Source organism: Vanellus vanellus (assembly GCF_965231255.1).
Source record: "Vanellus vanellus genome assembly, chromosome: 12".
NCBI lineage: Eukaryota > Metazoa > Chordata > Aves > Charadriiformes > Charadriidae > Vanellus > Vanellus vanellus.
Genome location: NC_138917.1, coordinates 14,664,986 through 14,688,429, shown reverse-complemented (window position 1 = coordinate 14,688,429; position 23,444 = coordinate 14,664,986). Strand labels below are relative to the sequence as shown.

Here is a 23,444-nt window from a genome sequence, read left to right as displayed (position 1 = left end):
AAACAATCTAAAAATTTAAATAATAACTTTACTATTATATAGTTACTATGGTTATACAGTTACTCTATGCATAAAGGCAAGACTGGGTCTAATGTTATAGTCATAAATATTCAATAGTGGAGATTTAACAGCAGATAGCTAAAATATATAATTGAATGAGGTTTTTTCACAGAATCACAGAATCACAGAATTATCAGAGTTGGAAGGGACCTCTAGAGATCATCTAGTCCAACTCCCCTGCTAAAGCAGGATTGCCTAGAGCACATTACTCAGGACTGCATCCAGGTGGGTCTTGAAAATCTCCAGGGAAGGGGACTCCACAACCTCCCTGGGCAGCCTGTTCCAGTGCTCTGTCACCCTCACCGTAAAGAACTGTTTCCGTGTATTTGAACGGAACTTCCTGTGTTCTAACTTGTGCCCATTGCCCCTCGTCCTGTCACTTGGAACCAATGAAAAGAGCCTGGCTCCATCCTCCTTCAACCCACCCTTTAGATACTTGTACGCCATAATAAGGTCTCCCCTCAGCCTTCTCTTCTCCAGGCTAAAGAGTCCCAGCTCTCTCAGCCTTTCCTCATAAGGGAGGTGCTCCAAGCCCTTAATCATCTTAGTTGCCCTTCGCTGGACTCGCTCCAGCAGTTTCCTGTCCCTCTTGAACTGGGGAGCCCAAAATTGGACACAGTATTCCAGTTGTGGCCTCACCAGTGCCGAGTAGAGGGGGAGAATGACCTCCCTCGACCTACTGGCCACACTCTTCCCTATGCAGCCCAGGATTCCATTGGCCTTTTTGGCGACAAGGGCACATTGCTGGGCCATGGATAATTTACTGTCTACCACAACCCCCAGATCCTTCTCCTCCAAGCTATCTCCCAGCAGGTCAGCCCCTAACCTGTACTGGTGCCTAGCATTCTTCCTCCCCAGGTGCAGGACCTTGCACTTGGTTTTGTTGAACCTCATTAGGTTCTTCTCTGCCCAGCTCTCCAGCCTGTCCAGGTCACGCTGGATGGCAGCACGGCCCTCTGGGGTGTCAGCCACCCCACCCAGTTTGGTATCATCAGCAAACTTGCTGAGGATACACTCTGTCCCCTCATCCAGGTCATTAATGAATATATTAAACAAAATAGGACCAAGTATTGACCCCTGGGTCAATACTTTTGCTTGTTCTTCACTTGTCACCCTTTTTCTTTCCTTTTGTATCACTTCATGCTTTTTATTAAATCCTTTATTTGGCTCCTGTGTTCAGGAAAAAAGCTTATTCGTGTGCTCCTGTAGTCACAAAAACATTTTCTGAATTTTTGAGACTCACTTTGGCTTCTAATGTATCTTCCAGGCAATCTTTGGCATTCTGCTTTTCCTCCCCTTTATTTGCCTTTCTTGGTTTTTTTTTGGTTTTGTTGTTGTTTTTTTTTTCTCATGTTGTGTTTGCTATTTCTGTCCTTTCATGCTGATAGTCTCTTTTCATTCTAGGTGTTGAAAAAAGTATAAGACAAGGAACATCCCACCAGGGTAACTTAGACCTAAGTATGGAATGATGACCTTCTGCATCTTGGTGGAATATCCCTTTTGCAGTCCTTTCCTTTCCAAATATTCTCTTCCTTCCCGTTCCTGTTGTGAAGGATCCTACTGCTGTTCCTCCACTATCTTTCCTCTCCGTTAGACTATTTCTTACTCTTTTTTTTCCCTCTTTTTGACCATTACGCTACTCCTCCTGACTCAGTGTACAGCCTGAATACAATTTTGCTAGTGCGTGTGTTGCCAAGGTTGGATTCAAACCCCTTATTCATTCAGTGAAATTTCCTTCATATCAGAGACATTTTTCTGTGTTAGTATAACAAATGCGTGTTGTCTGCTGCAGAATCTCAATGCTGTGGCTTTAAAGCAAATAATTTATGTGAATAACTGTGTCCCTTTACTCTTTGAATACAGGGAATCCCCTTTCAAATATAATACAATGTCTAATGGTATTGCAGGTTTAGTGGGGACAAACTTTTAATTACTTAAAACTTACACATTTACAGACACTTAATTTACAAACACACTCTGCTCTGAAGGCTGACCTTACCAAAAAATAAAAAACCCCTTTTGGGGGAGATTTAGATGCTTTAGTGTAATTTTGTAACTAATTATGATATATGAAAACTACGTGAGTATGGTTAAACGTGCATGCCCAGGATAATGGTTAAATTCTGATAGCAGACTGCAGAAAAGTCTCAGGGACTGAGATACTCTATTTTCTTCTGGGGTTATGATGGGCAAGGGTTGATTTCAGTGGACGTCCAGCAACTCAGACTCGTGTGATGTAGGGATGAGCAGGGCTCTTGGTTTACTCTGAATCTGTAAGTTGCTGTAGGCATTGCGCTGCTGCTGCAAAAGCAGTTAATATTTGGAAAGTAAACGTGAAGAGACTCTAACCTGGCAGCTGTTTAAGCACGTTGTTAGAAATCTAAGGCCGCCCCCTCGTGGCCATTTATGTTTTGAAGCAATTGTTCAAAAAACAATTTAAAAATAGCCATTTTTTTTTGGAGGAGAAATGAATGCTTCCCGATTTAAAATTTCTGCTGTGTACTGTTACACTTGTTAAAGGTGTTGATAATACCAACAACCTGTGGTGCTAATAATACAGGTTAAACCCAGGTTTTGTGTGGTATTGATCTGAAACGACTGAATTGCAGGAGCAGCTCTCTGAAGCCTGGCCTGCAGCGGCAATTCCACACACCTGCCGGCAGCACCGGCAGAGGTATGTCATGTACAGCATCTGTGCTATCCCACCACACCTGTCGGGTTGTCTTCTGCCATGGGACACGCATCCTGTTTCTTCTGAAGTGCACTGCACAGAGGCTGCACATGCTTCCTGGAGCATCTTGAATTTTTCTGTCTTTAGTTCCTGCCTGTCCCCAGGTCCTGTAATGACCTGTGGTTGCCTCGTCTTTGCTAAGTTTAATATTAATGTCTTCCAACTGCTTAGCTCAACCTTACATCGTTTTGACTTTAATCCTTATTGGCACTTGTGCAACAGCTCAAAATGCAAACAGTGGCTTGGAGAGCTGGGTCGTGAAACAGGTTGTGATGATATGTCAAGACAGAAATGAGAGATGCTCAAGTCACAATGGCTGAGACACAAAGTCGAAAGCACTGAGAAATTCAGAGGGAAAAACCCTGTCCCTTAAATTTTGATCAGGTGCCTTTTGCGTAGCAGCCAGTCAGACTCAAAACCAAAGCATGTCTTCCCGCAGTTATGTGAAGAAGTCGTTCAGTGAATTGCGGTTTGTGGTTTTTTTTTTGTTTGCTTGTTTTGTTTTGGGTTTTTTTTTGAGGGGGGGAAGGTGCGCTGCGAAGCCCCCTCCGCAGGGGCAGGAACACCTCTGGAAGCAAACCTCTGCTCGGGGAGGCGCTGCCCGTCCTCGCCGGCGCTTCTGGCTGCTGCCTAACGAGGACGGACTCAGTTTACCGGTTGGGTTGTGACTGGCGGGCGGAAGGCTTTAAGCATTCTTTTCCGTTTCCGACCGTTCCGGCTGCCACCCTGCTCCGGAGGGAGCCCGGCAACCTTCTGTAGAACAGCAGGGTACCGGTCACAGTCACCGCGCCGCCCGGCACGGCTGCGGGTAACGGGAACGCCCGGCGGGGCGGGGCGGGGCAGCGCCGGAGCTCCGCGCCCAGCCCCAGCCTCGACCCGCGGGGAGGCGCCGCCAGGCACTGCCGCGCAACGGCCCTGCCGCCGCCAGCCAATGGGGACGGCCGGTGCCGGAGCCGGTTATCTGCCGGGGAAGTTTGAAATTTCAGCGGGCGGAGCCGCGCGGGGCGGGCGGGCAGCATGGCTGAACCGGCGCTGCCGCAGCGCGCAGAGACGGCGGAACCGCGGGGGGAAGGCCAGGCCCTGCCGCCGGCTGCGAGCAGCGCTGGCCCGCAGGAGCGGACCGAGGAGGCGAAGCCAGGTAGGAGTTTCTTGTGCCGGGCGGCCGCCCCGCGGGGACGAAGGGCGCGGGGCCACCTACGGCCGGGCGCGCCCCGGTTCCGCCGCCGGCCGCTTCCCCGCCCGTGCGGCCGGGGAGGCGCTGAGGGGCTAGTGCGGGGCCGTCCCGCCTCGGAAAGGGAGAGGGGGAGCCGCGGGAAGGCCGCTGGCAGACCGCTGGTACCGTCCGCCCAGGGTACGCACAGTTTGCTCGGGGCGGCTCCGCAGCTGCGGAAGCGGCGCTGGAGGCTGCGGGGCCAGGGGCGGTGAGATCAGAGCAGGCTGCTCCGGCAGGGGCTCGGATACCTCTACGGACAACGTACGGCCTCTCTGGGCAACCTGCGCTGCTGCTTGGCCGCCCTTACGGGGAAAATGTTTCCCGTACCCAGCCCGACCCCGTGCAGGCGCCGGTACCGAGGCTGCCCGCGGCGCTCCCCGGTTCGTAAGGCTGCTGGTGCGTGCGGTGGGGATCGGGCTAGAAACGGTGCCCTGCGAAGGCTTGTAGGGACGTCTTCGGAAATAAACACAGTAAAGTAAATTTTTTTTTCTTTTGATTATGATCTTACTGTGCGTGTCTCTGTTGCATGTGGCAGGCATCTAAATCAGCGCTCAGCAACATGTGTGTGTTTGAAATACCGACAGAGGAAAAATGCTTTATTGGAAGTGACTCCCCTGCCCTATGCCTTAGTAGTACAATATTGGAATATTGGTGCTTTTAGTTTCTATTGAGTGTCATTGCTTAGTGCCGGGTCGTTACTGTTATGTGGTTATAGGCTTGCAGTTTATAAACAAAGAGCAAGCTAAATTGAATAGCTTATTCTGGAATGTATGCTGCGCTTTGGAATTCATAGTAGGGCTTGTACAGGGTATTGCTGTTATATTTGCTGGATTTGATTATGGGTGTGTAGGAAAAAGATTTCTTAATTACAGTGTGCATGTAACAGAGCTACAGTTTTACAGGAATCTTTTCAAATATTTAATAAATTATACTTGATAATTAAAACCACCTTTTAATTTCATTTATTTACATGTTATTACAGTGGTTTTGCTACAAATAAACGTTGTATAGGCTAAGCACTTGTAATTGGCTGGTGCTGATTTTTGTTTTGTTGATTGAGTTTGGCCCCAGATGTGTAAGAGCATGAACAAATTCGAGGTTAAAAAAACCTGCTAGCTTTCTTGTGTTAGAAATAGAACACATGATTGTATTATTTTTTTCCTCTTTATAGTAAAGGTCAGACTTGAGTCTAATGAAAATGTGGAGGCCTATGGATTGTTAAGGAATTGAGTTATGGACAATGAAGGTGTCTTGAGCTGTTACGTTAATGAAAAGGGGAGGGGGAGAAAAAGACCTGTGTCATCACCCTCAATTTACTGCAGACATCACTAATATTTTCTGAACTTAAGGATGACCAGGCCTGTGAGATGTTCACTGAGTTTGTAGTGAGAACACTAGTGGAGACACTTTTTTGAAGACTTTTAAAAGGGTGTTATCATTGCATCAAGCACTTCAAAGTAAAGATTCAGCCAATGTCCGGGCTAAAAATTACAATGCTGTGTCCCCTTCTGTCTAAATATGTTGCTTGGAATTTCCATGGAGACTTCAGGTGTGGAGATGTTATTATTTATTAGTTTATTAAAATAAAAAAATAATTTTTGTACTGAAGAACAGGAAAAGACATGAGAAGGAAAGGGCAACTGTGAAAATGCGTCTTTGGCTGAAACTAGTATCTGCAGTTTTATCATACATCTTATTTATATTTTGCTCTTTGCTCAGAGTAATTCTGTGTGTTATTTTGGATCAGTTGTGTGTGATGTCAGCTGACTTTATACATGTTCAAAAATCGCTTGAATGGTTGCTTGATATCATGTCTGGGTGATACAGGCAGCGTACTAACAAGGCATAATACGTATAGGAATGGGTAATATATTACCTAAAGCATTTTAGATCTTACATATAGAACAAAGTAAATTGGCATGTAACTTCAGCTAAGGGCAGGTGGCAACAAAGAGGGATCCTCTTCTGGCACAGGGTAAATACTCTGAAGAAGACAGCAAGTGACTAAGTTAGATAGTCACTTGACCAGGCATAATTTAAGATGTGTTGCAGAAAGCAGGTTCGTGTTAGATCTTGGGCTGAACAGGATTTCTTTGGGAATAGAGGAGTGAGCGATGATTGTATTGAACTGACAGTTTGTGGGGTTTGCTTTGTTTCCGCTCTTCTCCCCAGATCTGCTCCGGGAAGATGATGATTCCTGTAGTGATTATGGCAGTCGTGACAAACCAGGGACTGCTTTAGGCAGGACTGTGCCAGATGGGAATGTGCTTTTTCCGGATATTTTTCACACCGATCATCTTTTGTTTTATGAGCGATTTAAAGCGTACCAGGATTACATCTTGGGTAAGTAATTTCTAGGTAGGAAAAGAACATGTGATCAGATTTCTTGTAGTGACTGTTTAAATGATCCAGTTTAAATGGAGTCAATTCCATGTTAAACTGAGATGCTCATAGGAACAGGGACTAGAAAAGATGTAGTGCACTGCCATCACTTATGCTGTAACCTTGGCTGCTCTAGCTGGTGGACCAGGAAGCAATGGTTTTAATAAAAGTACATAGAATCTAAATGATTGAAAGGAAAAGGTGCTAATACTGGATTCTCTGCCTTAACTGATCTTGCTAGAACTTTTTTTGTGTGTAGTAAGACTGTTTAAGATAAGGCACAGGTTAGCTGTTTAATAGTGCTGGCATGGAAATCTTCAGTACCTGGAAGGTTGAATACTGGATCTCTTCTTCCAGAGAAGCACAAACCAGATGACTCTTCAGCTGTCTAAGTACTGAGAGAGACAGCAAAAATTCTGGTAGGTATGAGCAAAAGAGAATGAAGTTCAACTTTAGATGTGGTAGAGGAACATTTCAACTGTGTTGGCTTCCATTTTCCAATGATCTGGAGGACTTTTCTTTGTTATCTTGCATAAATGTACTGTCTTCAATTTCTTTTTAGCTGACTGCAAAGCTTCTGAGGTGAAAGAATTCATAGCTGAGTACCTGGAGAAGGTCCTTGAACCATCTGGATGGCAGGCAGTCTGGCGCACTAATGTGTTTGAGGTACTTGTTGAGGTAAGCGGAATGCAGTTGTTCAGGCATTTATCTCCAACTTACATAATTTACATTTGTAACAGGTCATTTATCTATTAAGTTTATGAGCTGGTAGAGGATAATAAGGTTTTCATATCTAGCCATCACTGGCAATTAGGGCAATAGGAATTTCTTTCAAAGGAAACCTTGTTCTGAAACACCATGTGTCTTGTGCATTTCCTTCACCTGGAACCATGGGATTGGAGTCTGTGATGTGATACTTGCATGAGAGGCTGTCATTGCAGTGAGACACAACTACTCAGAATGAGCTCTTTAGCACGTACTACAACTTTGGAAAGCCACGCACTAGGTAGACTTTCTATTTTTGGCTTTATTTAATTTTTCAACCTTGGGATTTGCCTCCCTACCATTTAAAAATTCTGCTGTTGAATTATAGCATTGTCAGTGAGGCAGGTGAATTTTATTTTCTCTGAGACAACCATAGAGTGATGTTGATATCTTGAAAATAAGAGAGATTTGGTTCTGTTTTGTGGATACTGTCAGCCTGTCATCTGCGGTCCTTTGGATGAATCTGTAAAATCACTTGCCTTTACTTGAGTATCTCTAGAGCTGGGAAAATTTTTCAACCTAAAGTGGCAATATAGAGCTTGTATAACTTTACCTATGTGAAGGTCATGTGGCAAAAACATCTCACGTGCTAATTTCAGGGACACTCTTTCTAGAGTCTGAGTATTTTGGTGGGAGGACTGTACCTAAATCAAAGCAATGCCTTCAAAAGCACATTGCTTGAAACAGGCAGGAGGAACACCAAGTTAGAGCCATGAGGTAGAACTCTGTGGTCACAAAGGGGATAAGTACTTGGACCAGAGCTGTCTGTTGTAATGTTGTCTTTTCAAATGTCAGGCTCTGATCATTTAACAGTGTTTTTAATCAGTAAAATTCTTCTTTCTAACCCACTTGGGTACTGATGGTAGCTCTTCCACATTGCATACTCCTGTCATAGACCCATTGAGGATTGCTGGTTTGGGATACTCTTCTAGGTCTCCTGGTGTCCAACTCATGTGTCTGTGCAAACCTTGGATGTTCAAACTGGGAGTTCCATTATATATTTGAAAAGTGCAAAACTTTGTACCCCCTCAGCTTTTCAGCCCAATTAGTAACAAAATGGTTTTCCGTGGCCCAGACTACCTCTTTGGATTGTTTATGTCTTGTGGGCACTTTGAAAAATGAGCCCCAAAGGGGACCCTGTGAACTGTAAGGTATTGATTTATTTGAGTCCGAGGATACTGCTTTTGCCTGTTTCTTAAAAAAACAAAGCAAGAAACCAAAGCAGGGAAGCAACTTACTGGCCTGAGTATTGTGAGGGATTTGAACGAAGTTTTGAATGTGGGAAAGGCTCTACGTGTGTGGTTCTGAGAAGCTTAATTCTGGGGTTGTCACTTCAGCTGAATGGATTGCCTTTGCTGTACTATGCAATGTGCATTGGTTTGTGTGGGTCAGCTGGCACTTGCATTATGGTCTGCTGACTTATGCATTTCATGGTAGCTTTCCTCAGCTGCATCTAAGAAATCTTAAGAACTATTTGTTTCAATAGGTTGCTGATGTGGAGTACTCGGCTCTGAAAGCAGTTGTGCAACTCAGTGAGCCTTTCCTGTGCGAGTCGCGGGTTAGCACCTTTACCTTGGAGTGTATGCAGGAGCTCTTGGAGCTGAAGGAGCGTCAGATTCCACTGCAGGAGCTGTGGGTTGTGTATGATGAGTCAGGAGAGTTTGATCAGACAGCGCTAGCTGTAGAGCATGTCAGGTAAGAAAATGCTCAAGGTTTAATTTTTGTCTTGAACAAATGCACTCTGGTAGTATCCAATGGGTGGTGCCCCAAGTTCTTGTGGTAATGCTGGAAGCTCCACAAGCCAAGCTTTCCAAAGTAAATCTGATGACTGGTACTATGAGGAGACTGGTCACAAAGAAAACCCGTGGTGTCCTCCGCAGCTGCAATTAATCACACAATCACAAGATACGTTTAGCTGCAGCTTATTGTCTGCTTTTTGTGTGAAAAGGGTTGTGTGTATCTGCGTTGCTTTCTCTCTTCTCCACCCCATGTTTCCTTAGGTTGTATCCCGTTGCTGGCTCTAATGCAATGCTCCTTTCTCTTCTATAACATTTTGGTAGATTTTTTTTTTTTCCTTTTTTTCCCCTCGTTCTTCCATTTTTCTGCATTTTGCCTCCCCTAAATTTGTTCTTTCTTCTTCAGGTGTTTGTTCACATCTTACTACTTCTGTTTTCTTTTTCTTGATCATTTCTCTGTGTCTCTTTTCCATCTCCTTTGCTTTCGTGTACTACATGCTATTTGAAAGCTGTCTACAAATAGGCAGGCAGTAGGACTGGATGAAAAGCTAAAATAGGAGGAATGACCTTCCTGTCTAGAGAATGTCTAGAAGTGATTGGTGCGGGAGGAAAAGAGGAGGAGAGACTCATTCTGTTGAGCAGTGCTCACTAATAGAGATCTAAGCTTGAATGATGGAGGTGAAAAACTCATTATGGAAAAGAAAGCTTAGCTGAAGGATGCCTGGCCAAAACCAAACAACTGAAAAGTCTCAGGTTCTCGAGTGTAAGTCTTGTTTTCAAATCCAGCTTTTAGCTGTTCAGTCCCTTTTTATGAAAGGCAGTGGAACTCGGGCTGATGCGAATTTTGAAGTTAGAAAAATAAAATAAAACCCTTTATGCAGTTAAACAACAGACAAGAAAGATAACTTATGTGCATACTGAAAAGTTTACAGCATGGTAATATGGAATTGGAGAGAGGTGATGCTTTGAGATGAATTCTCAAATTGATTACATTTGTGTTTCTGGTGCTGTTGTCTCTGCTCAGGTAAATGTGGCCTCCTTTGTGTGTTTAAATACTTGCTTTGCTTCAAAAGGTTCTTCTACCAGTGCATTTGGAGGACCTGGGATGAGGAGGAGGAAGATGACTTTGATTACTTTGTGCGATGCGTTGAGCCTCGACTGAGATTGTAAGTGATACTGAGATTGTAAGAGAACCTTTGATATTATTAGGGTGTAACCACAGGAAAGGGTTATGCTAGAATAGTGATAAACAAATAGATTTCAAATAAAACTGTTCACTAGTAAATCAAAGCAAGTTTTTTTTTCTGGCAGCGTTCACTGTCTGATGCTCAAAATTTTGTAGGGAAAGAAGGGGCAACTGAGGTTGCCACTTGATTTCTGAACCCTCAGTTTTTCCCTATAATCCTTGACCTTCCATCAGATGGCGCTCCAAATCCAGCGATAGCCTCCTTCAAACTGCAGGCATAGGAATTGCAATCCTAATTAAAGTTAGTGTGGGATGCTCTGATACCTCTGGGCATAGAATAAGAACCAGAAGGGACTTGAATCTAAATAAAAACTTGTAAATTGGTCATGCTGAAGGAGGGATGTGTGTATTTCTTTCCCTAGTGGGATTAGTCGGCATTAGGTTTTCTGAAGGAAGGTAGGTTTTTAATGCTGTCCAGCCATATGGAACTGAAGCGGTGCACAAGGGCACAATCTGGTTATATTTTGAGGGTGCTAAATAACCAAAGCACACCATAAAATGTACCTGGAATGAATAATTGAAAAGTGATTTTTACTGTAGGTTTTCCTCTGAGAATTGATGCAGTATCTGTTCATCATGTCTTTCATGACAGTTACTTTTCAATTCCTTTTATTTAATTTAATTTTAAAAATTTAAATTTATAAAAATTTAATTTTATTCCTATTTATTTAATGGTTGGACTTGATGATCTTAAAGGTCCCTTCCAACCTCACTGATTCTATGATTCTATGATTTACTTATTATAACTTAGCATCATGAGTATCTGGAATTTTGTGTCGTGCAGATCCAGGTTTGATACTGCTATGATGCTGGCTAACTACATCAGTAAACATTTATAAACTACCCTGAAAAGATATTTAGAATACAGTATAACATGGGCTAGAATATAGCATGTGCTTTACAAAGAAAATTAGCATAATTACCCACACTAGAAAGGTGGCTGCAAGCCTCTCGTTCAAACAGAACACAATGTGACGTTTGAGGACTCTGATATGCCTGTATTTTTCTGAGTTCATACAAATTAGGAGGAAGTATTATATATGAAAACTATATGCGTTTCTGAAATGTTTATACTTGTAGGCTCCAGCAAATGGCTATTCTGTTGTTGAGGTTTTTTAGCCTTATGAAGACTTTGCGTGGAATGAAACCAGAATGCAATGATGTGCCATGGGATAATGTTTTTATTCTTTTTTTAACACTGTGCACGGCCTTACAGTCATTTTAGTGAGAATCCGAAATACTTATTGTTTGTCTTCAAGCAGAAAAGTAAATGTTATCGTTTCTTATTCTCCCATACTGTGCTTCATACAAAGGCTGTCCTAAGCTACACTGATGTTGGTGCTACCCTCTTGTGATCTAAGCATGGATGTGTCAGCTCAGGAATAATATTAATCTTCAATGCATGGAAACATATGATGCTTTAAACTTTTCAGATCTCTGGTGCGCACTGTTTTAATGAGAACAGGCAGTATCTTTACACTGCACATTAGGTTGTACTAGTCTTCTGAGCCAAGTACAGCTGTATGAACTGTATACATACAGCTGTATGAGCTTGAAAAACAAGTTAGTTTCATGCACTTTCATAGTGACCAGCTCTAAAATGTAGAGTATGTGTTTTAGGCCAAATTATGTCCAACATTCAGTTTCCTTCAAATATTTTATATTGTTATAAATTCTTCTGCTGTTAATCACACTGCATTGACCTACTCTGTTGCCTCTGATAACCCCATTGCCAAAATTTTGTGAGGATTTTTGTATTTCTGTACATCCTGTTTATCAGAACTGCGTAGATAGTGACTGCTCTGATTACAGATTTTCTTGCTCGTTGCAGAATGCTTTAAGTGCACCCTGTAAAGAACCTCTGCAAGTTGAGGGAACATCTTTGCCCTTACTTCTTGTAGCCTCTTGAATAGAGCTATTTGTACTGTGTTTCATTGATACCCTACAAAAATGGTGTGAGATAATTAAATCTTGGTTTATTTGTATCATTAATAGCTGCCCAGCTTTTTGGTAGTGACCATGATTGGTCTTGCATGATTGGCCCTGGAGTTCTTGGCATCATCTAGCTGGCAGATGTCCTCATCTTTCTGACTTTGGCAATGCAACTTTGGGCTGGCATTTTCTGGCCTGCAATTTAATTTGTAGAGGAAGCTCTTGGGATGGTGCAAAATTTACTGTGCAGTGCCTTCACATTTTCATCTGGTGCTGATAATGATTCCTTCTTATTCATTCTGTGTTTTTGTCCAGGTAGTTGTTTAGATTGTTGCTAATAGGGACTTCATGTAGTATTTTTTTTTCTATTTCAGACAGGATTTTCTCAGTTTTTCTAATAAATGCTTAAAAAAAGACTAATTATTGTAGCTAATTACCTTCTAAATTCTTACTATTTTTTTTGTAGCTGTGCTTATGCCTTTGTTTTAGAGCGAGTTTCTGGTAATTGTTATAATCTTTCAACGTGGATGTGCAACCATTTAGAAAGTAATACGTTTGTGACTGTTCAGAGCTTTTGGTTTTGCTGCTTTCAAAAATTTTGAGCAGTATTAATATAGACTGTAGAAAATCTTGACTAAAGTAGTGATGCAGAACTCCTCAGGTTCTGTCTGGGTTTGCGTTTGATCTTTCAAAATTGTAAAAGCAAAATATACTGACCTCTTTCTCTGAATTGCAGGCATTATGACATCCTTGAACACCGTGTGCCTTCTGGGCTTGTAGCTGATTACCAGAACTTGTTGTGTCAATGTGAAGAGCTTTACAGGAAGTTTTTAAATGTGAGGAACAGCATATCAAGCAGTGATTCAGACTCAGAAGTGGAAAACGTCTCCATGGTGGAAGGGCTAAAATTGTATGAGAAAGTAGAGCACTTAAAACAAAAGCTAAAACTAATTGAGAATCCTCTGCTGAGGTACTTGGTGGGTTTGTGCAAGGAGGAGGGCCGTGTGGGAAAGTATGCATGGACATTCTTTGCTGAAGAAAGAACTGACATCTTTGTTGCCCTTGTTTTAGATATGTGTTTGGTTACCAAAAATACAGTGGTCTCCAAGCTAAAGGACTGAGACCAACGGGTACCAAGATCACTCATGTTGTATCCTCAACCATGATGGCAAGTCTGCTGCAGTCATTGATAAGGGACAAACTTTGCCCTGAATCTTGTGGTGAAGAGCTAGAAATACAGGTACAGTAGCAGGAATTGTCTGTCTACTAATACTTTTTTTTCTCCTCTAGAAACAATGTGGAAGACTAAGTTAATTTATCGTGTGCAAGATACTACATTTGGACTGTATTATTTTTTGTCAGTCCAAAAAAAGTGCTATCATTTAAACAATAATTTATAAGACTGGATGATACAAATAATTTCTTTTAATTCATTTGTGTCTGCTGAGTACTCTATAGAAGCAGTTTCTTCCCTGTGTGTAGGACATAATGAGATAAACTTTCTGTAACAATTCTATAATGAAACACGGTAAGGTACTTAGTTTTGAAATACCCGTGTCTTTTGATGCTACTGATAATGATCTAGAGTTTGAAGAAGAAAATGTCATTCTGTTGCTTTAGTTCTGTGTAGGCGATACATTTATTTTAGAGCAGTTCTATTTAGTTTTAGTGAATTCGGGCAAGACTTAGCACTTCAGCAGTTAAGAACAGTCTGGATGCCTTGGGCTCAAATGAAAGTGCTTGCTGTATTCTGATCAAGTTCATGAATTACAGATGGGCAAAATGGAGCCACAGGGAAGGTCCTGGATTAACTTTTGGGCTATAAATCAGATTTTCTTTCTTGGCAATTGAAAAATACTCTCACTATGCTTACCTTGGAATTTGCTGGGAAGAAATAAATGTGCAAGTTTTCTGTACTATTTTTCGTCCTTCAGTACAGAATTCCTCAGTAATATTTGTGAAGGATATCAGTCTGCCTCCTTCGGGCAAGAAAAAGGACCATGTGGCCCCCCTATTTGCCACTGTAATATCTGAACTCTATTTTGGGGTGACTTGCACCAGGAGCAAAGGGTTATGTCAGTGTTCAGACCAGCTCGAATCTATGTTGCTGAGTTGTTTGTAGTTTTTATTTTCCTTGCCTTCTGTCTTCTATTTCTTCAGTAATTCATGGCAAGTCACTTCAGGCACAATTCAGATGTTGGCCTGGAACCAAGGCCATATTGAGGTTTGCTTTCTGGTGCATATGCTCTTCAATCTGTCTCTCTGCCCCAGTTTTCTCATGGGGGAATGGACATGACACAAACATCAAAGGAATGTTTTAAGGCTGTTTTTGTCCAGAGTGTGCTATGATTCTTGAATTCAAAGTAGAAATTGTGTATTATTGGTGCCATTAAAGGGGGTTTCTTTCAAGCAAAAGCATTTAATTGAAAAGCAAGCTTTAAGGACATAAATGCATCCATTTTTATAGAATCTTCAGGAGCTGATTATATTGTTTGTTTTTTACAGTTTCACAATGATCCACTGGCAGCTGTAAATGCCTGTTACGAAGGAGACACCGTCATCATCTGTCCTGGTCATTATGTTGTAGATGGCGTGTTCTGCATTGCTGATTCAGTTGAACTAGAAGGTAGAAGGTTTGCTAGCATAAAGGTCCTTAAACCAAAGTGTTTTAAACTAGCTCTGCATAAGGGTTTACTTCTTGCAGAGTTTGGCAGGAGCATTTGCTTTTTTTTTTTTTCAGAGGGTTCCTATTTCTGCTTGTAGATCCATGTCTAATGCAGGATGGAGTAAGCTGTTTTGTTAGCCATAGTTACTTCTGCAAAGAAACTGCAAATTTTGCTGATAAATGGTGAATTCATCATTTCTTCCTAACTATTTGTCTGGATAAATGCTGGTTATATAGATAATAGAGAGGATTCAACAGAAACATGAGGGACTTGGTTTCTGGTTTGTTTGTTTTTTTTTTTGTTAATCTAGGAAGCCCGGAAGTCATTCTGAGAGGCTTCAGTTTTTAGATCCAGTGACTTAAGAGTACTTGAGAGTTGTCCTTGTTCTTCTTTACATGCCTTAATCTGCTTCAGAGGTATATTCTGAGACTCGTTGCCAGTATAGCACTGGTGAATACAAAGAGAAAGAGCCGAGTGCTATTAGAACTTAGTTTATGGCACTTATTGCGCGTCAGTGATGTGTGTGAGGGCTGCTAGTGTGAATCTGCATTATGTGAAGCACATGGGTAGAGGAGGGGGCTGTTGATTTAATATGTGTATTTATTCTGTAGAAACAGACATAGCATATGTGATTTCATTTTTCTTGCAAAATATTTGTTTTAAATACTTCTGCCATGTCTAGGACATGTTGCTCCCTCTTCCTCCCAATTCTTGATTTCTCAGTGTAATTTCTCTGCTTTAGGCATGCACGCTCTTTTGCAATGTAATAGTCTGTATGTCACTGGGGCTTGTGCAGCTGTTCAGATGCTTATTTAGCTGCATTTTTATCTTGTCAAAACTTCTTAATGGGAAGAAGGCTGGGAGTTTAATTTCCTGCTGTTCTGGACTTTATTTTTCTTGCCTTTCTTGAGTGTCATTTTCTTTCTCGCCCTTCTCTTGTCTATATTTGATTTATATAGATATGTATGCTGATAGACGATAAACCTGCAGAATAAAGGACCTCAAAGTGCTTTATTTATCTGTAAAAATGGCATTGTTCTAAAATTGTGTGGGGTGGTATTTATGACAATTGCTTTTCTAGCTTTGAGGAAACAGTAATACAAATGGTGAAATAGCACACCTGTTAAAGGATGAGCTGCTCTATTCTAAGGAGCAAGGCATATAAATATGTATCTTTAGCACGAACCGCTCTGAATAATGAATACATGCTAGAGTATTTAAGCTTCTTATATGGATTCCTGTTAGAGAAGTGTTTATAGCAATAGTAGCAGCCAAAACCATTTGAAGTAGGAGCATCAAGAAAAATTTTGCTGGCACTAATCTGAGCAGCTGGCTGTTTTGGTGGCTTTCTTTGGATGAAGGGGTGACTCATCGAAGACATAATGACACTTTGCTTAGTAGAGCTTTTATTTTTTTCCAGCCACTGTGCAAGTCAGTACTGAGGTTGAAAGTATGAGGATTAGTAAGTCAAGGATAAATAAAAACTTAGAAAAACTAAATAAGGCTAAAGCAGTAGCTGCTGCAGGAAATCGTGATAAGGATAACTTTAACACTTGACAAAAACATGCAGCAAAGGCACCTGAGAACTTCCCTTCTGCTTTTACAGTAGTTGTTCAAGCTGGATGGAAACCTGTAGCATCAGCCCATCTAGTATCTGTGATCAGTGTTACTGGATGACAATTGCCTTTAGCTCCTGTGGAATCACTTAGCTTACAGGCAGGGTGTACAGCTGTGACCACCTTGTGAATTGAACGCCACTTGACAGCAGGTGAATCTTTCCTTCTCTATTCATTGTCTTGTCACCTGCTTCTTACTGCTAGAGCTGCTACTTCAGAGGTGAAGTGTAAAGCAAGCTAAAGGCATGGTTAGAAAAACTGCGGGTAGTCTGTGGGACAGTTATTTCTAAAACACTCTTCTTGCCCTGGATAATAACCTTTCTGTAGTGGTGTGAAGTTAAACTAGATCTGCAATTTGCTGTCTTGTGGTGCTCTCTTTTTACATACTGGAAGTAAACTGCCCCATGCCACCTCCTCTCCAGCAGTGACCATAAATCAGTAGCAGTGGGAAAAGATTTCTAGATAGTATAGTATCAATCACTTAACTTTGCATTAAATCTGCTGTCTTTAAATCTTTCTGCCAACTCTTGTTCAATGTTTTGTTTTGTTTTGTTTTTTTTTTTTTTTTAACCTCTCTACTTGCACATTACAGTATTTATTTATGTACTTGGTTAAAAGCTAACATCCCGCTCAGGCACTTCTTATCTGAGTTTCTGTGTGCTTTCAGAAAATGATAGGACTCATGCTGCTTTAATGGACATTGCATTATTGCTTTCCTTATCATGATTCTTGTCAGTGACAAGCAATAAAAGCTTTACATGCTCATAAATTTCCCTGTAAGTGGTTGAATGCTGACAACTGTGGATGGCTTAGTAAATCAACGTTGACATATGCTTATGAAAGTTTCTTTTTAATCTGAATTAATCTGGAAGCCCATGTAACACAGGAACATTAAATTTTGACCCAAGTTTCATTTAAATAGGGAAGTTAAGTGAAGCTTCCTAACAACATCAAGTCCTTTGGACTTGCTTCTTTGTGTTGTGGTGATGACTGTTTATTCCCTCCATGCTCTTTGGAACCTCTGCTTGCTCTAGTGAACTTCTGTACTTCGAAAGCGGGCTGCAGGTGCCTGTGTGTCCTTGGTTACTGCATCTCCCTGCTCTGTTGTAACTTTTGGGAGTGAGAACTTTGACCTTGGCAAATGTGAGCTCAGTTACCCGTTTGTTCAACTGTCTAAAATAACTTTGCATTTTATTGTGTGTCATTCAAGTAAGGTAACTTTTGAGTTTGGTTTTGAGTGCATGTACCTTGGTACAGAGGGGATGCAAGGTGTAGTCTGGCGACTGGATGGAAAATCCTATTCAAGATATTAGACCTCAAGCTTTAAACCTCCTTATTTAATTTAAATGTCTGTCTGTTATGTACTGAGCAGCTGACTATTACCAGTTATTCATCAAACTTGCATCTTTCACCTCTGCTTTAAGGCTATGGCCTGCCAGATGACATTGTGATAGAAAAACGAGGGAAAGGAGACAACTTTGTTGACTGTACAGGAGCCAATATAAGGATCTCCAGTTTGAAGTTAGTGCAACATGATGCTGTGGAGGGGATTTTAAGTAAGTATAAAAGCATCTTTACCTTTTTGTGAATCTTTCATAATGTACTATTAGAATTAAAGCTGGGCCACAGTGTTGAGTTTACTAGTTTTAACAAAATATTGTAAAGAGGAGCTCTACGGGTATAAATATCAAGGCTTCCCCTTTTGTTTAACTTGCTTATAAGGTAGACATCAAAAGAACTTCTACTCTTTGTACTTTCAAGCTGTTGTGGCTCTTGTGTTTTATTCTTGTACTTGGATAAGATCATTTGACTTGATTATTTTTCTGCTGTTAACGCATCCTGACTCTGACTGCTGCACAGCCTATTGCAAGCTACCTAGAAAAGGAAATAATTCTTCTTTCCACAAAAGACTGCCCATGGCATTATTCAGCTGTAGCTGAACCCAGCCAGCTCTCCACTGAGGAACGGTACAGGCTTTAGAAGTAGTCTAGAACTTTGTTTGCTGAGAGCACATTCAAACAGGCTCAAATAATCCTAAATTGTATCTAATAAGCTTATTGGCCCTGGCCTTCTGTCTTTGCAGAAGGTGCTAATTAAACAGATGTTTGGTTTTAAACATGTTAAAATGTTTATTAACACCTGTATACACGTATTTAATATCTTATTAATTCAGAAGTCTCTTAGGAATGTAATGAAAAGAATAGTTGCTGTCACTTTCAAAAAAATAAGAAAAGCCAAAAAAACTCTAAGACAAATCTTTGACTAGTGCTCCCTTGCAGCAGAGTTCCCGCTTATACTAGAAAAAATGGCATGAGTTCAAACCATGCACGAGCAAATCAGTAAAATCAACCTGAAGTGGATAAAATAGTAATTTTATCACACTGCAAAAATGCTACAAGCCCATCTATCTGTAGGAGCAGTTTGCCTTTGCATAACTGATTCATTTAACAATATTTGTCTTCTGTGTATGTAGATGTCCATCATGGGAAAACCATCCTGGAGAATTGTGTGTTACAATGTGAAACTACGGGCATAACAGTACGAACATCAGCTGAGCTAGTAATGCAAAACTCAGATCTGTATGGTGCTAAGGTACAAACAGACTCTTAACTCTGGCTTGTTTCCTAAATTAAAATAAAGGTTTCTCCTTGGAAGTAATTCAGTCAGTAAGGGGGTTACTTCTGTAGCTCTTGAGAGAACCTTTACAAATTCATTTTGGACGATTACATGTTATTTAGTTTAAGAGATTGGAGGCTACAAGACCCCTGGGACCAATAGTATCCACTGAAGTGTCTCATGGCAATTTGTGTGTGAAAATATGAAAATGATGTAGTGACAGGGGACATCTGTGAATTGTTGCTGCATTGCTGGACTGATAGATGTCTTGCAATACATATGAAGTGATTTTTCTGTGCCCATAAATAATTTTCTCATTAAACCTTGCTTTTTTTGTGGAAACTAAATGCTCTTTTTGGACGCCTTGTCTGTTGGTTCTTACAGAAGGATGATAAACGCAGAATTGAACTCTGATTAGGACATTTCAATTCAAGAATGATGGGGCTTTGAGTGTTGAGGTGGACAATTAAAGAACAAGAAAGTAATGCAAGGCTGTGCAGTTACTCTTTACCAGAGCTTTTATGGACTGGTGGCAATAATGTTATCCATGGGGCCTCAATCTTGAGTATTGCCGCTTAAGTTGGTTAACAAAGTCGTGAAGCTGGAGCGGTAACACAATTTTGCATTGTGCAAAATGGTAGATGAACACAAAGATCTTCAATGGAGTTGTCAAGTTAAATGTGCCTGAACTGTTTGTGAATGGCTGTCAATTTTATCTTGTAGGGTGCTGGTGTGGAAATATACCCAGGTAGTACGTGCACCCTGTTGGACAATGGCATACACCACTGCAAGGAGGGAATACTTATAAAGGTCAGTTCAAGGCACGATGTACTTGTTTTTCAAAAGCTTATAGCTGCTAGAATTAATGCAAATAATTTGCGTTTAGATTGGCTTATAACCTTACTGCCTTATGGTATAACTCTTATATGCCATAGAGGATGATAATGGTACTTGTTTGCCTCGGATTGGCTCATCAAAGCAGTATACTTGGTTTCTTATCTGCCAGAAAGAAAATGCCTTTTGCAATGTCACTTGCATAGGCAAATAATAAAATTCTAGCCAATACACAGAACTGATTCTACCTAAAACTGGAATATTTTGCATCCCTTTACCTGGACATAACATGATGGATTTCCATTTCTTTGCTGTAGAACTTCTTAGATGGACATTATGATATCCCCAAGATAACCATGGTCAATAATATGATCCATAATAATGAAGGATACGGTGTGGTTCTGGTTAGACCAACGATGCCCTCTGATGTAAAGGATGCTTCAGCAGAGATAACAAAAGGTATTTTTGTTTTCCTAGAAGAAAATCCTAAAACTAGTAAATCTAGTATACCTAGGTTTTTGGATTGCATAACTCATAATCAAGTCTCTTAAATTTTCTAATAATGTCAAGATTGATTTAGCTGCAATAAATTTTCATAACTCTCAGAACACTGGAGTTTCCTAAAGGATGAACTTGCTGCAGAGAAATACTGTGATTGTGTGTGCTTCGTGGTGTGTGTGCACTTCCATTACAAAGTTGTTACATATCTGATCGGTGCTCCCTGCTAAGCAGAGCCTGTATGACTGGCCTCCTTGGGTCATACAGAAACAAGAGTGTGATCAGCGAGAAAGCATATATGACTTCTCTTACAGCTCTTCTGGTTTGTGGTAATTCTCTGCTCGTTTTTTCTTTCGTGCATTAGAGCTGATACATGATCCCAGCACAGATATTTTTTTTTTTTTTTTGTCCACAGGAAATAAAATGTGACAACTGTATTTCTTAGGTTATGTCTTATTCAAGAAGAACTGTCACTAAGTGCAATGTGTAAATCCACTGTAATTTTCTCTACTATCACTATCACTTGGCAACTTGAAGTCATCCCAAGAAGAAACCTTTTCCTTAAGGATCTTACACTGTATTTGGAACATGTGGCTATCACTAAGTAGTTATTCAAAAACTGAGTGGGATGAGGTGAAAATATTAAGACTGAAGAAAATTTAATTCCAGGCGTTTTAAATGATTTGGCTGTTTTGCGTTACTGTTGATGACATTCTTATTGTTTCCTGACTTAGGGAATACACAGCCTACCTGGTCAGGTGGTGGGACAGCCTGCGTAGAGGCCTTCAGGCAAGAAGAACTACCTGAATGTGTAACTGATGAGTTGGACCTTTATGAGAGAGCTGAGATTTCAAAACAAACTGAAGGCAATTCTGAAATTGCAAATGAACTCGGGGCTACTTCTGCAAAAAAGAGCAAGATGCACAAGAAAAGACTGAGTGAACTGGGAATTACGGATGCTGACGACAACCTAATGTCACAGGAAATGTTTGTTTCTATTGTGGGCAATCAGTTCAAATGGAATGGGAAAGGAAGCTTTGGTACCTTTCTTTTCTGACTGTCTTGACTCCTAGTGGCATTGCAATAAGAGATTTGCACAAGCTATTATTTTCACTGCTGCTTTCCAAGGAGTTAACCTGTTCCATTAGCCTTCCATAATGTTACTAAAATGTGACAAATATTTATTAATAGTATATATATTGCATGTTGAAACTTTACTTCCTTGCTGCACGTATGGATAACATAGTAGAAAACAGGACTCTAGCATGGAGACTGCTGCTTCTTTGCTAGCTCTCTGATGAATTTTTTGTGTATTTATTTAACTTCTTGTTGTAAAAAAAAAAAAAAAAATCTTCAAAGAAAGAAAATATAGATAGGGGTCATTGTGGAAGAGTGGACAACAAATGTGCAGCAATTAGTGGTACATCTTCCTCCATATTTTTTTAAAGTGTCGTTAGTCTGCATCTGACTCCTGTAAGAGATTGATATGCTTCTTAATTTTTTACAGTGAACAGAAGCTAGTGAAGTCCTCTTCCTTAGGAATATAGTGGTTGGTTGCCATTTTTCATACTTGAAGGATTTTCTAGAAAACTTAGCATTTGGAAGGGTAGCATCATTCAGTTTTCTGTGTCTTTCTGTGCCCAGGTCTTTACTTCCAACGGCTATCAGTGCCTGTGCACCTTTTCCTTAGGGAGGACAGCATCTAACTAAACTCCATTAATCTGAATAAAGAGAAATCAAAATAGATGTCTTTCTGTCTATTAGTTGTATTTGTACTGTACCTTTCAGTGCATTATTCTAAAATTTTTAAAACTGCGTGCCACTTGTAGCAGCTGTTTTGGAAATGAATGGAAAATTTTAAAAAATATCTTTCGACTGCAATCTTATCAGCCCACAGCTGTGGAACATTCAGTAAAACAAAGGCACTTCAGTGGCTCACTCTTGCGCATTATTAGTTTTTACTTGAGGGGAAAAATTGGAAGGACTGCCTGATTGAGGACTCCTCCTTCTCTGATTTTTAATTACAAATCTAGATGCCACCTTCAAAATCTTTTACTGTCTTCAAAAGTTGTAGGTCAGTTTTTTGAACTGGTGTGTGAAAAGTATGTAGGAAAATACCAACTCCTAAGTAATTCAGGATGTCCTATGAAACAGCATCAAATATGGTGTTAAGAAGGGAAAAGCATGTTGCCAGCAACTTGACTTTGGAATAATTTCTAAAAGGAGCGTAACATGTGTGTGCCTTCACTGAAAATGAATGCATTGTCTAGAAGTGGATGTGAACAGTATGATCCAGATTTTGCACTCTAGCCATTCTTAAATTGAGATGACAATCAAAATTCACTTCAGTACATATTTCGTTTCAGTGTGAGTAGCTGATAGGAAGAAAAAGAGACAGGTGTAATTTACAAGCATTTTTTTTCCCATTATGTGAACCACAGAATTCATTGCAGCTTCCCTAGCCCACTGCTTCTGTTTTTGTTCTGCTCAGGACACTTGACTTCAGGACTAAAACTTGCGTTTTGATGAACAAAAATGCCATTGCAGTATCTCAACATGCACAAACCCATAAATGTTTGCCACTTAGTGACTTTAAAGAAATACTTGAGTCAAGTGAAAGCCTAATGCCAAGACTGGCAGTAGTTTAGTATCTTAAGCTATTCATCAGGCCACATGCCACGTTTTATGCTTTCATGTTACGCCTTTATTTCCGAAGTGTAATCCTTATTAAAGGACTGGGTCTAAAAACTAATTTTGTGGTTCTTTCCTCTCATCTTTTCAAAACTGTACTTCTCATGAGTAAGCTGCCTTCATGATGTGTTGATAGCATTTCTTTCTCTTGCGCTTAATTTTAAGCCTCGCTTATCTCTTGACAGCCTTTTATCTCCCGATTTAAAAATTCAGCTTTACATTCATGAAGATATCAATAAAAACATAGCTCTTCTGTTTTCAATACCAGCACAGTTTTGCTTGTTCCTGTGCCAGATGCCAATGGTGATTCAATTGTGCAGGTTGTCAGTAGGTCAAGGAGCAAAATGTGAAAAGATGAGGCTGATAGCACAACTTCCAACCATTTCCTTTGTGCAGGAATTGTATGATAAAATTGTGGTTAAGTTCTTAGTGACACTTGAGCCTCAGGGGACTTAGCT

The 23,444-nt window shown here is 40.7% G+C and overlaps 1 protein-coding gene across 1 annotated transcript; it reads left to right on the top strand.

The window, feature by feature from the left end:
* Positions 1-3,808: 3,808 nt before the first annotated feature.
* SHCBP1 (SHC binding and spindle associated 1) lies at positions 3,809-21,352 on the top strand (the record flags this gene model as incomplete). Its single annotated transcript, XM_082489398.1, has 13 exons — positions 3,809-3,929; positions 6,177-6,347; positions 6,949-7,064; positions 8,638-8,846; positions 9,961-10,053; positions 12,802-13,035; positions 13,137-13,305; positions 14,571-14,691; positions 17,772-17,903; positions 18,821-18,939; positions 19,687-19,773; positions 20,115-20,256; positions 21,030-21,352. The coding sequence occupies 13 exons, from the start codon at positions 3,809-3,811 to the stop codon at positions 21,350-21,352; spliced, it is 2,037 nt and encodes a 678-aa protein (XP_082345524.1).
* Positions 21,353-23,444: the final 2,092 nt, after the last annotated feature.